General features: G+C 36.9%; 2 protein-coding genes across 2 annotated transcripts; both read left to right on the forward strand.

Annotated features, from left to right (window-relative positions):
- The first annotated feature begins 7475 nt into the window (after nt 1-7475).
- LOC126763078 (uncharacterized) lies at nt 7476-8639 on the forward strand. Its single transcript, XM_050480279.1, has 4 exons — nt 7476-7562; nt 7631-7770; nt 7826-8101; nt 8354-8639. The coding sequence occupies exons 1-4, from the start codon at nt 7534-7536 to the stop codon at nt 8485-8487; spliced, it is 579 nt and encodes a 192-aa protein (XP_050336236.1). The 5' UTR covers nt 7476-7533; the 3' UTR covers nt 8488-8639.
- A 2130-nt stretch (nt 8640-10769) lies between these two features.
- Nucleotides 10770-12527, forward strand: LOC126763077 (uncharacterized). The gene is made up of 3 exons (XM_050480277.1): nt 10770-11007; nt 11081-11572; nt 12254-12527. Exons 1-3 carry the CDS (start codon nt 10974-10976, stop codon nt 12310-12312), a joined length of 585 nt encoding a protein of 194 aa, XP_050336234.1. The 5' UTR covers nt 10770-10973; the 3' UTR covers nt 12313-12527.
- The last annotated feature ends 745 nt before the right edge of the window (nt 12528-13272 follow it).

Below are 13272 nucleotides of genomic sequence, written 5' to 3' on the forward strand. Positions count from 1 at the left end.
AATGTTGAAATTCTTTTCATATTTCTAACGGCATATGAATTCAACTGTTCGCAATTAAAGAAATCGTAAATTGCATGAATTGAAAATTTCGTTCTTTAATCCCACCCTCATTTGCGACATACTTACTCTTCGCTTTTCGCCAAATATCTATACGAATGGTTTCAAAAATTGCGTCGAACGATCAATTATAGTTAAAATAAAGATTAAATATTTAGCGAAAATTGTCATAATTGAACTTATTTAATTTTAAATAAAAATTATATCAAAACAAAAACTCCACAAAAAAAGTAAAGAACTGCCAACTTCCTTTTAAGTGTTTGAGAGCAGCGATAATATTAATTATTATTGTTGGTAAAAAAGTTATTAAATTTTATATAAAAAACTTAATTTAGCTTGTAGTGCCAACAAAATTCAGTTAATTAAATTTTTACGAAATAATTTTTGGCACCATTAATAATACGTTTTCGAAGTTGGCAGCATTACCTTAAAAAAAAGAAACTATTGCAAATTTCGCAAAAGAAAAAATTGTGTATTAGCAAATAGCATTAGTTCTCCTTGATGTCTAATAAAAATAATAGCACTGCGAAGCCAAAGTTGCATAACCTCAAAAGTAAAGATATTACGATATACATATGTAGCTACTAAAAAGTTGGAGCATGAGGCTGGATGTTTGAGGAAAGAATTTAAAAACTCATGAAGCAATAAAATATAACACACAACAAACAGAGCAAGAAGTATTAAAAAAAACCTTAGACATCAAAAGATAGTCATTTTGTGACATGAACCAAACTAATGCAAGCCAAAACCCAAAAATTTAATTATATCCAAAACACAAGTCAAAACCAGTAAATAAAAACTCATGGCCACTAAAACAAACAAAAAATGCATGTGACTTGAAAATACAATATCTAAAACTGTATGTGTCTACTAGCAAAAAAAAAAAGAATTTTACTCACAATTTCTTAAATGGCGTTATGCTATTAACTTATCGCGAAATATCCACTCTGAGACATATTCAACCAACATTTTTTTTTAAATCCGAATAAGTTTAACTTTGTATATACCCTATTCACACTTATCTATCCAACACTCCAAATATTTGAAAGCAATAGCAAAAATATTGTTTGAAATATAACTGAACAACGATAACCGCGCTCTTTTATGCATATAACTGTACATGCATTTGTACTTTTATGTCACTTGATCGCTACGCGAAGCCTTTGTTAAAACTCCAACGAACCATAAAATATTGACTTACTTTGATTTGCCGTTATTTTTTTAGTGTTTTTGAGTTAACCTGGTCAAACCCAATATGAAAAAATATAAAGACATAACTTTGTTATGAAAAAATACATGCTTCTAAACAGAATATCGTTTAATACGAGTATGTCTCATGTCAAAATACAGTTCCGTTCATCCGCTCCAGCTGTCAAGTGTGGGAGATTATAAATATAATCTCGCAAGATAAAGCTGTCTTATAAAAAAATGTGCATATCTTCAAGCGGCCCTGGCAGGACTTTTTAACGAAGTAATCCTCAATGACGCATGTACCGTTTTAAAAAGCTGTTGGGTGGTTTACGGGTATTCATTATAACGCCGTTGATTCAATTATCTTCGCTAAAATTTTTCATTTCTATTGGCCTTTAAGGAATTTTTATTTAGGTAGTTGGTTATTGATGATTTTGAGTGATGTTTTTATTTACAGCGATTTAGAAGGTTACTTTTAAACGCTTTTATAAGCAATCAACACTACGTCTGCCCCTTAAAGTGGGAAATGCATCAAAAAGTGTTAATTCGTGTTTCTATATTTTTTCATTACGGATGTTACCACGAGACTGACATTAAGTTCTGAAATTCACAACTTGTTTTACCTTCTTTTCCGTTTTTCTGTAAATACAGACATCTGTACTTAACTGTGTGCAAAATATAGTAAGACTTTGTAATTTAAATTTCAAGCGAAAAGTCGTTCGTCGAAGTATTTTTTCTTTCTATGTTGGAATGACTGTCAGTGACATCTGTGCCAAATTTTAGACCAAAATAATCACATTTCTGAAGTACATAAGGTGCATTCGGGGACTTTTACGATGAGTGAAATTGTTCAACAAAGAAATTCCATTAAATTGTGTATGCCAAAGGATTTAGAATGTTGGAAAAGGCCCTCGGTGATAATCGTGGATATGTGCTTACGACCTGAAAACAGAGGATCAAAGAGCCGAATCCGAAAAAATCACGTGAAAGCAGTTCAAAATCAAGGTTATGTCGACAGTTTTCTTCGATTATCGAGGTGTGGTGCTCTCCGAATTCCTTCCGATCGGCCAAAATCTCAACCAGGTATAGTATTTGAGTGTTGTGCGTCATTTGCGCGAAACTATTCGTAAAAAGAGGACGGAAGTAGAGGTCGACAAGATTTGGTTTTTGCACCACGATAATTCACCGTCGCATATTGCATTGATTCTTCGTGAGTCTTTCGTCAAATTATCAATTAATATCGTACCGCAACAACTGTATTCGCCTGATTTAGCTCCGTGTGGCTTCTGGCTATTCAGCAAACTCAAACTACCGCTGCGTGGAAACCGTTTTGAATCAAATGAAGACGTTAAACATGAATCACTATGCGCATCGAAGGCTAATCTGGATATTGACTTTAACCACTGTTTCGAGAATTGAAAAAAACGTTGGCACAAGTATGTTGTGACCAAGGGAGACGACATAGATTTTGAAGAATAAATTAAGAATTTTAAATTTATGAACAAAGTCTTACTATTTTTTGCCCACTATTTAACTCGATAGTTTGTTCTACCTACATGCTTCGAGTTTCTACTGGAAGGCGTACATTTCCATCATAATATTATTATTGTCAATGAAGAACGTTAAAGAAAAGTTGATTTCAAATTTTGAACCTAATTTAAACTACCTCCATTAATGATTAAGTAAACGAATGTGTTGCAATCAAAAAGTGCAACAACAAAGTAAGTAAATATTTATGTAAATTTTCCTTTACAATAACACTAAGTAAATAGATATATTTAAGAATAATAAAAAATTATTGAAACTGTTGATTAAACCACAAGAACCACCACGAAGAATGGTCGGGTGTTAAAAGAGAAACAATCATTTTCTATTTTAAGAAAGAAATCGAAATTTTACGAACCTTTATGTATGCGATATTTGAATTTAAGCAAGTGAAATTTAGTAAACGCAAGTCATTGGCGTCCAACAGTGCAGGCAAGTCAAAGGGGCAGGCTTTCCGCCGCGACCAGCAAGCCAAAAGAGCTGTCTGAGACGGCACGCGCGAGAAGGTTCCAAGCGTCGACTGATATTTTAATGTTTGAAATTAGAAAAAAAAGTAATCTAAATTAATTTAATTAAATTACAGCTAAGCTGAAGAATTGTAAATTAATAAGAATGCAAATAATTCGTAGAAGAGAAAAGCCAGTCGGGAAACCATTTATAAAATGCGGACGGAGCGGATTGTTGTGTGTTAAATTGTGACGAAACCACAAGAGCCGTGCGCCACTTTTCACGTCACGACATACAAGTAGATGTGTAGAAGTGTACAGTTGCAGAATGCAAAAATATTAAAAATTCGACATTTTTAAATAAACTCAATAAAATCAAAATTGAATGCAATAAATAATTTTAAATAAAAAACAAAAAAAAAAATGCCAATGAAATTTAACGAAATTCAAGGCATTAAATAAATATAAAAATAGTAAAAATTATACAGCGAAAAACGTGAACAATTGCTACACACAAAGGCAGCAGCCGATAAGGTGGCTGATAAAAATCATATTCTAAACACAATTATTTCGGCGCAAAGCGCAAACCTTCCAACTAATAATAAAAAATAAATAAATTGAAAATTAAAAAACTAAATGTAAATATTATTGTAGAGCGTAGACTTTTTCAGTTAAACGCAATTTTTTTTCATGGAAAATTGTTGCTCTGCAACGCAGAGTTGCAATGCAGCAAAGCATTTAATTTTAAGTTTATTGAAACGAAAAGAAAAAACATTGCAAATGCCGCTTACAATCCGCCCTTAAACGAAATACAATCTTCTGCGTTTTAGCATTTTCATTTCCAATTCAATCTTAAAACAACTCAGACACTCACATCAGCGCATAAACGCCGTAAGCGTTGGAAACTAAAAACAAAAAAAAATATTAGCAAAATTTTTTAAAAATATCACAAACCGGGGAGCAAACTGACTTATAGATTATATAAATATGTTAGTATGTAGTATATGCAGTCGTAGATTGCAGACAGTTGTGTGTATAAAAATATTAACTACTTATTATTATTGTTGTTGTCGAATATTGAAAAACAAAATAAATTCACGAGATAAACTAGAAATGTAAAAATTAAAGCAAAATACAAAATAGATATACGGAACTCCTTAAATCTATATACATACATACCAAAATCAATATATTTAATTATATAATGAAAAGCATGCAGCAATTGAAAAGCATAAGTAATCGCCAGATCTCCGAAGTCCGCTCGGAGTTTCAACCGAAAAACATTCAAATTCTAGTGAAGTGAAAAATAAATTAAATAAAGACTCGAAAATTGAAAAACTATATATAATATATATATAAATATAAATATGAATGTGCTTATATTATTTGTTTTCATTCATATATTTCTAAATGTAAGTATTAGTTCACAAAGGGGAACTTCGTTTATTTCTAAAAATTGTTATATAGGGTTTGTCCGGAAAGTAATAGGACTGAGTCAATTAAAAAAAAACCATTGAACCAATCTTTACAATTCTTTAAAAACTTTCAAAATAGGCTCCTTCTGCGTCGATGCAGCGCTGCCTGCGCGATTTCCAAGCATTGAAGGCGTCACGGAAGGCATTCTACGGAATAGCCTTGAGAGCCGAGTTGCATGCTGCTTGAATTCCCACTGCCGTGTCAAAACAAAATGAAGTTTTCCTCCTTGTCTCGGGATAATACTCAAAGATTCATGACTCGTCACCTGTGATAACGTTATTCAAAAATTGAATATTTAGTGAACGGTCTAAGTTCAAAACTTTGCACACACGAGTCACTTTGTCGGTGTTTGTCGAAGTCACAAGTCTCCCAGCACGGTTTTCATCAGTGACCTCTCCCCAGCCCTCCAAAAAGGCCTGGTGTCACCGAAACACATCATTACTTTCTAAAGTAACGTCTGGGTAAGCCTATTTGATCATATCAAACGTCTCTGTCGCAGATTTACCGAGTTTCACACAGAATTTAATCGCGTACCTCAGCTGTAAAGAACGCTGTATTTTCGGCTTGCACCTGTCACAGAAACACTTCGCGCGAAAATGTTTGTCATGGCTCTCCAGGTGCTCGAAGACAACTCACTCGCCGCCCGTTCGTTAGCTAGAAACGCCCTCTACCGAATCCAGTCAGTCCGCGCACGCTCCGAAGTACAGTCGTGGTGGAAGAAAATCAGTCCTATTACTTTCTGGACAAACCCTGTAAAACAACGGTATGGAGACCAACAATGTGCTAAGGGTTACTACGATGTCGTTATTGATACTTGAGTTCTCTAGAATAATGTTGAAATGCGGTCATACTGTTATATTTACAACGAAAAGTCGTTAAAACTACTCATGGATGGAAGTGCCACCGGAGGGGCTTCGAGAGGGCTGTACAGCCTACTTAGACATTTTGGATGAACACCACCTTATATGGGCGCTGAAATTATTCAAAATTCTCAAGTCCCCGGGGCCAGAAGATGTTATACCGGCCCACCGGCAGCGGATGGTCAAGGTGACGTGCACCCGGCTGGCCTCTGTCTACGCGAACTGTGCGAGATTAGGCCATGATTTGAAGGCCAGGAGGCTGGTCAAGTTGACGTTTATACCTAAGCCCATAATGAGCTCTCACGTCGGGCCAGTGATTTTAAGCTCATTTCTTTGTTTGTGTTGAAACGATGGAGAGATTCATGGATCTGTACATTAGGAGCAGAAACCCGAGGGGTAAGCAAGCCTTTATTAAAGTCATATCAGCGACACTGTTTTGCACGATGTGTCATGGCGATAGGGAGCCCTTATGCACAAGGAATTTGCTGCAGTTACCTTTTTTGAAATCGAGGGCGCCTTCAACAATGTGTGACCGGACGCAGTGGTTAAAGCCCTTGAAATATTTGGGGTGGAATCGAACCTCAAGCACCTGGTTCACAGTCTTCTCTGGTTATGGCGGGGTGGGGATGCAAAAATATCTCGTAAAGTTAACAGGTTTACGCCGCATGATGGGGTGCTTTCCCTACTACTTTGGATCTTGGTAGTCAGCGACCTAATTGAAGTACTCGAGAAGCGAGGCTATCGTATGATAGACAAACATTGAGGAAAAAGTGGGGAAAACATCGGTTGCCTAATATTGCTGGACAGGAGCTATTCGTTGTTCATATATCGAAGATATGTGGTTTGGGAGAAGTCGCTGCAGAAGAGGCGCAGTGAGCTTTTTCTCGGGTTGGTAAAGAAGTGTCTACCTTCACTATAAATAGCATCGGGATATTTCAGACTTGTTTGTGTATCTGGTCATAAAAACAATCAACTCTTTGGACACAGAATAAAATGCACATTATATTATCTCGTGAAATGTATTATTTTTCAAATAGATTCCATTAGATTCAATGTAACATTTGGAACTATCAACCAGCGCATGCATAGATTTTTTATATTATTTATAACAATCTTCTACAGCACCTCGTTTACGACGCTTGAAAGGCTGTAATATCAAAGTAAAATGCTTCTTTTAATTTTAATTAAATTTATTCGGGAAAACTTTAAATATTTCACAACACACTCGTTCTCATTAAAATAAACAACTCGAATAAGTGTGATCTACCATTTATAATAATTATAATTATTGTAGTACCTGTAAAATTCTTTTCCCGCCAGATAACGGTAAATTAATTCATTGGAAGTGGTTACTTCGATATCCAAAGTGTTAGTCCAATGAGTTATGTCGCACGAATTTTTTACTTTAGAATTCTCCAAATAGTGTTTTTACACGCATTGGATCCTCAAGGATTGGTTCATTGATTGGATCGTGCACTAATTCGTTTGAAGACTTATGTGATTTCTTAGTGGAATAAAGAAACTTTTACTTTTAAGACTAGGTTTTCTCAGTCTGGCATTTCACAACAAAATTTTCTTTTATTTAAAATTTTGAATTTTTCGGAACGATTGTTTAAAAATATCGTGTTTTTATTATCAAAAGAGCAATTTTATCTATAAGCAATTCCGTGGGTCAAATATTCTGTCAAATTTGTGGTGCTTTTTTTATACGTATGTAGACCCTTACTACAAATTGTTGCTTTTTAAAATTTGTTGTTTTGGTTGCATGAAACATAATAAAATCGCCTAAAATATTTGCACCTAAGGCAACCAAAATAAATAAAACGCTGCCGTGGGCAACAAACGAGGTAAAAACAATAAACCATTGACGTAACTGTTTATTTACTATACGCTTGTCGTTTCATTTAGCAGCGAGAGTGAACCATAACGGCAACGTAGTTTTGGGAATATATTTTCTAATGGATCCCGCTAAGCAACTAGGAATTGGGTGAGTAATTAAAAGTCGAAATTTCGAGAAATTAAAAGGCTACTAAACATGCACCCACAATTCGATAGGAAAGAGCAGGCGAGAATAGAGCATTTGGCGCGTCGCAATTTCGAGAAGAAATGGTCTCAACTTGGTGATGCAAAGTTGAACAGGTTCTACAATCAAAACGAGGTCAATCAACAGCTGCGCGATATACTGAAAAACAAAGGTTTGTAAATTGCTGGTCATAAAGAAATTATGTTGATTTTGTTCTCTCAATTTAGAGCTCTGCTCTTACAAATATACGGGCAATGGAGACTCATATTTCGTCTCACCGGACATGTACAACTCATTGCTAGCGAAATGTCGTTGCGGTCGGAAGCGCAGTGAAACACACTTTTTAAAATGCCTACAAAAGGCGGAAAGTCCAAATAGTCAGCGTGCAACGTCAGCCGATCTCAGTAATTCAGCGCAGCCTCAGAGTTACGAAAATGCATGCCAACCAACGGCGAACAGAAGCAAGAGTGCGGTCAACACCTCTTTTCCAAGAACCTCAAATTGTTCGTATACCTTGGTTAGGGAGATGCTTCGTTTGCCGCTTTTCAAAACATTCAAAATTCCAATTTCTCGTATAAGCAGATTACATAAAAAATATTTATTTTTATTTTAAGAGGCTTCACTTCAAGTTTATCCGTTCAACGTCATTTAATAGTTATGCATAGGTTATATATTTGAAATGTTGCAAATAGCGTTCACCCTAATATGCCAATAATTCTGATATATTTAATGAAACACTTTTCCATTTGCTGCAGCGTTAATTGGTTGGCAAAAACGTCCTTCCAGCTACAAACAATGGGAGAACTCAATGAAACACATATCACCGATTGCTACTATGCCTCAACCACGACTGACTGCCACTTCATATAATATTCTTCACATTGCATAAAAACTTAATTTTTAAATTTTTGAAAAAAAAACTTATTTTTATAATATTAACCATTTTTTTAGATATGTAGGTGCAACTTTCCACATAATTCTCTTCTCGTTAGTGGGAAAATCGCTCGCCACAGCTCTTCAGTTGAATAAAAATTTGTTTTTAATAAACAGTTTTGCATTTTATTTAAGCGGTTTATCAACTTGCAAGTAAGCATCTTCGATTTTATCTGACAAATGTAATATCTACAATGGTCTCGTGAAATTCAGAGAAACTTTCCGCATCGAGTCTGAAAGCATTGCGTCAACGGGTTTATAGTTCCTATCTTGAATGTGAATGATGTGATGAAGTGCTCTCATCCAACCGAACAACGTGACCTAGTCAGCGTAGCCGCTGTCTCTTGATTCACTGGACTATATCAATGTTACCTTATATCTCGTACAGCTCATCTTTCCATGGCTGAGGTATTCGACGTCGCTAATCCACAAAGAAACATAAATCTTCCTCAAAACCTTTATCTCGAACACTCGCAACGCCAACTCATCAGATTATGTCTTTGTTCATGGCACCACACCATATAGCTGGACGGGAATGATGAGCCGTTCCCACGACTGTCGGGTCTACGTAACCGAAACGGACCCGGATTTTTATCCGGCCAAGGACTATCAACTCGACAGACTTCTCCCGCTACAATAACAATAACAACGGGAGTGATGAGCGACTTGCAGAGTTTGGTCTTTGTTTTTGTCGAGACAGTACTTAACGTCTCAATTGCCTCCTCAGGCTAATATGTTGGGGTTAATGCTGGTTCCAAGATAGACGAAATTATCTATGAGTTCTAAGTTATGTAAGAGGACTGTTTGTTTGATGAAAAGAGACATTTCATCTTACCGTCGTTCACAACCAGACCGATATGCTTCGCTTCCGTATCCAATCTGGAAAAAACAGAATTAACGATGCGGCTGTTGAAGCCATTGATATATATAGAATAGTGTACCTTCTTTATTTATCTCTGCAGTATTATTTCCTCCAGCAATAGATTGAAGAAGTCACACGGGACGTAGTCGCCTTGTCTGAAACTTGGCTTGGCATCGAACGGCTTCGAGAGGTCCTTCCCGATGGTGATGGAGCTTTGGATGTTACACAGCATTAGTTTTGCAGGGATGCCAAATTCAGCTTCTTTTCGTGCCGTCGAAAGCGCTTTAAAATCAACAGTCGATGTACTTTTTACTGGTATTTTCCAATATTTGGCACATGGGGAATTGTAGTCAACAGTGCATTATCCAGGTCTAAAGACACAGTGATATAGTCCCAGCAGTTTGTTGACTCTGGGCTTCAGTCTTTTGCATAAGACCTTACATACGATATGAAGGAACCCTATTCTACAGTAATTGAGACAGATTTTAGGCACACTTAGATTCCAAGGGTCGGACGTACTTTCAGCCGACCACATCCTGCAAAGAAGCTGATGCATACAACTTGTCAGTTCTTCGCCGCCGTATTTGAATAGCTCAGCCGGTATTCCATCGGAAACTGCCGCTTCTTGTTTTCAGGGCGGGTAATTACTATTCGAACGCCTTCATTGTCGGGCAATGGAACATCTATTTCATTGTTATTGGACTGTGGAATCTCTAGATGTTACACTTTCACAGCCATTCAGCAGACTAGAGAAGTGTTCTTTCAATAAATTCAGTGTGTTCTGCGCATTAACCACTAGACCAACTCTTTGGTCCTACAGAGGAGCTGCGTTAGCTCAAGCTGTAAATTTTATTTTGTTATCATCCATTCTAACCTATTCACTTTATTTTCAATCAGTCCAATAAGAAATATTATCAATATCTGCAACTCGCTAGTCATTACGGCAGTTCCTTGTCTTTGTAAAGAAAAAAAAAGAGAAATGTCTTGATATTTACGATTTCCTGAGGCTTCCATAAAGTCTTCAAAATGAAAATCTGACAGATAGATTCAGCCGCTTCAGACGAGAAACAATTAATTTATATATACCTTACTATGAGATTTATATGAAATGTATATGAGATCTAATTGCTGCCTCTAATAAACTGAATTTTTACTACCAGCACCATTAAAATCGTAATAACCTTTACATTTATTAAGCTTTATACACATACATACATATGTATAAGCTATGATTGCTGAGTCAAGTTCAAGTTGAGATACTGAGATGAGTTACTGCGGGGTTAACTTGAGCGGCAGTGGGCTTTTTCATGCGGATTCACAAGTTAGTACGACTCTGATGCAAGCTTAAAAGAGAGCACGGCATATCTACTTGTCTATGTCTCCTAACTTGTTTTTTTATTTCAAGTTTGCTCGGCAGTTAAATCTCGCTCGAGTGTCTTTTCAGGTTGCTCTTTCAACTCGCCGAGCAAAATGTTACTTATACACAGTGGAGCACTGAGCCGCAAAGCAGTCGGGCAAGGCATATGAACGTGTGAAGATTTGGAGACAACCTGGAATTATTATAATTGAGCTAAAACAAAATGTTGTTTACAAATAGTTGTTGCCGTTACGCAGGTTTGTGCTGAATCATGAAATAAACCAAATATTTAGTTATTCATTTGTGAAATCTGCCTTAATTATCATGCAGTGGTGTTAATGTTAACCGTCCCAGCGTATGGCGATCCCACCGAGCAGCGCAGAGTGGCAGCCACCAGCAAACAACGTGCGAGACGTCAAATTTTTTCTAACTTCGGTGGCGACAATCCTTTCTTCACACCAGCGGACTTTAATTTTGCACCGAACCCTTTTCCGCGTCCACAATGGGGACGCCCCGGTCCGGGCGAACCGCTGATTTTTAGCAATGATAGGAGAGAAACACCAACCAGCACAACAACTACTACACCATCACCATCTAACGGTCAACAAGCAAACAATGCTGCGCCAAACGTCGTTTTCATAAACAACCAACCCATTGTTGCAACCATAGCACCGTTTACGGCGCCGACGACGGCTTCGCCCCAATTCTTGAATTGTTTTGGCAGCTGCCCCACCACCTCCGAGTACAACCCGGTGTGTGCGAGCAATCAGCAGCAATATCAGAATCCGCAGAAGTTCGACTGTGCGCGACAGTGCGGTGCAGGTGAGTCACTCTCGGCGATCTATGCACGTATGCGTGTACGCCTAAATTACGCACTTTGTGCAATGCATTTGTATGTGTAATTATATTTAAATAAGTGAACAAGATCTTCTTCACTGTAATTAATCTGCATATACGTAACGATGCACACACATACGTACACGAGTACATGCAAATAAGCACATCTCATCAACCGAACCTGTTGTGCGAACCTGCTGCTGCCTTACCTTGCGCATTCTTGTATGTTGTCATTGAGATTGTACTTTAAGCCACACCATCACTTCGCACGCTGCACTTTCGCACGAAGGCCTTCAAGCCACGCATGGGTTCAAATCACGTCCGTTGTTTTCTATGTATTTTGTTTATGTGTTGAGCGCGTGATTACCGCGTGTTGTCTCAGGGATTCCAAGCCAATCAAAGCATTATTTGAAGCACTAATGTACGTTTTTGCCAATGGCGACCCAACTAAGACAGGCAGCGCTATGGAAATGGATAAAAAATCGGGGGCGACTGATAACTTGTAGAACGCTTGACTTGGCATACAGCGCTAAGGTGGAACAAGGTGGAACAGAAGCTCAGAACAGTTTACCACCAATCAAATCACCAAATCATTATTTGACTCATACAAATATACAGCAAACTTACCAATAATGCCAATCTCAAAATTACTTTTAATCTCTGCAGATATCCAAATTGTGCGGCGCGGCGCCTGCGAAGGTCTCTTTCCAATGCAACGTGGGTAACTTCAACATTACAGATTCATAGGTACATTTGTATATCTATTTATATGATATATTTCTATGCTACTTTGGGAGCTACCGAACTGATTTGCCGTACAATTTCTCTCTCTAACTGTTTACAGAGTGATAGCTATTTAGTTTATAATAATTTGTTTAAATATTCAGCGTTCTTGTTATATTCGTCAACATTCAATAAATATGGTGATACTCGTTTTTTATATTTTTTGTGTTAAAAATTAAACTTCTATTTCAATTTTTAGTTAAATCTTTTCATAATTAAACTGGTTTGTTATGTACGAATATTTGGCAAAAAGCTTGAGAATATAAAAAGAGACACTGGTAAAGGTGTGCGCATACATGCTATGGAAATCTTCTCAGAAAGGTTGGGATAGTTTTTGAGACCATTATTTGTTTTCAATTTGAATTTATTTACGGATTGAGGAGTAAAAATAAATCTAAAGGAGTGGAAGCGTAACAAATAGAACCTGAAAATATATAATTATGCCATACAAATTGCCGATAGCTGAAAAAGAACTTCATTAAATAAAATATTTTACTTAAAAATTATCGGAGAGCAGTCATGGACGATAATAAGTCATCTCTAAAATTAAAAATACCATTTGGAATCAACTTTGGCTTGGGTATCGGTTAAAACCATGGAATCTTTCTAGAAACTACGTTAATTCAAATTTAGATTAGGTTAGGTTGGTCCGGTAGCTTAATGAGCCACGCATAGACCACTTTTGGTCCTTTGAGCCACCAGATGGAGTTCCGTTACGTAGTCAATGAAGAGTAGTTAATCTCACTAACAATACCTCTTTTAACGTCTCATACCGCGGAGCCACCAAATGATTAAAGCGTAGCCTTTCCAATGCAGGACAAATTAACAAACAATGGATTATTGTTTTCTCGACATTTCTTGCAGTCTTCTTCAAGTATCAACCCCATTCTGCAGACGTGTGC

The sequence above is a fragment of the Bactrocera neohumeralis genome, chromosome 6 (genome assembly GCF_024586455.1).
Source record: "Bactrocera neohumeralis isolate Rockhampton chromosome 6, APGP_CSIRO_Bneo_wtdbg2-racon-allhic-juicebox.fasta_v2, whole genome shotgun sequence".
NCBI lineage: Eukaryota > Metazoa > Arthropoda > Insecta > Diptera > Tephritidae > Bactrocera > Bactrocera neohumeralis.

Coding starts and splice junctions, on each gene's coding strand:
- LOC126763078 (XM_050480279.1), top strand. CDS start 7,534: ATGGATCCCGCTAAGCAACTAGGAATTGG. Junction 7,563..7,630: donor GCTAAGCAACTAGGAATTGG/GTGAGTAATTAA, acceptor ACAATTCGATAG/GAAAGAGCAGGCGAGAATAG. Junction 8,102..8,353: donor TTTTCCAAGAACCTCAAATT/GTTCGTATACCT, acceptor CATTTGCTGCAG/CGTTAATTGGTTGGCAAAAA.
- LOC126763077 (XM_050480277.1), top strand. CDS start 10,974: ATGTTGTTTACAAATAGTTGTTGCCGTTACGCAG. Junction 11,008..11,080: donor TAGTTGTTGCCGTTACGCAG/GTTTGTGCTGAA, acceptor ATTATCATGCAG/TGGTGTTAATGTTAACCGTC. Junction 11,573..12,253: donor TGCGCGACAGTGCGGTGCAG/GTGAGTCACTCT, acceptor TAATCTCTGCAG/ATATCCAAATTGTGCGGCGC.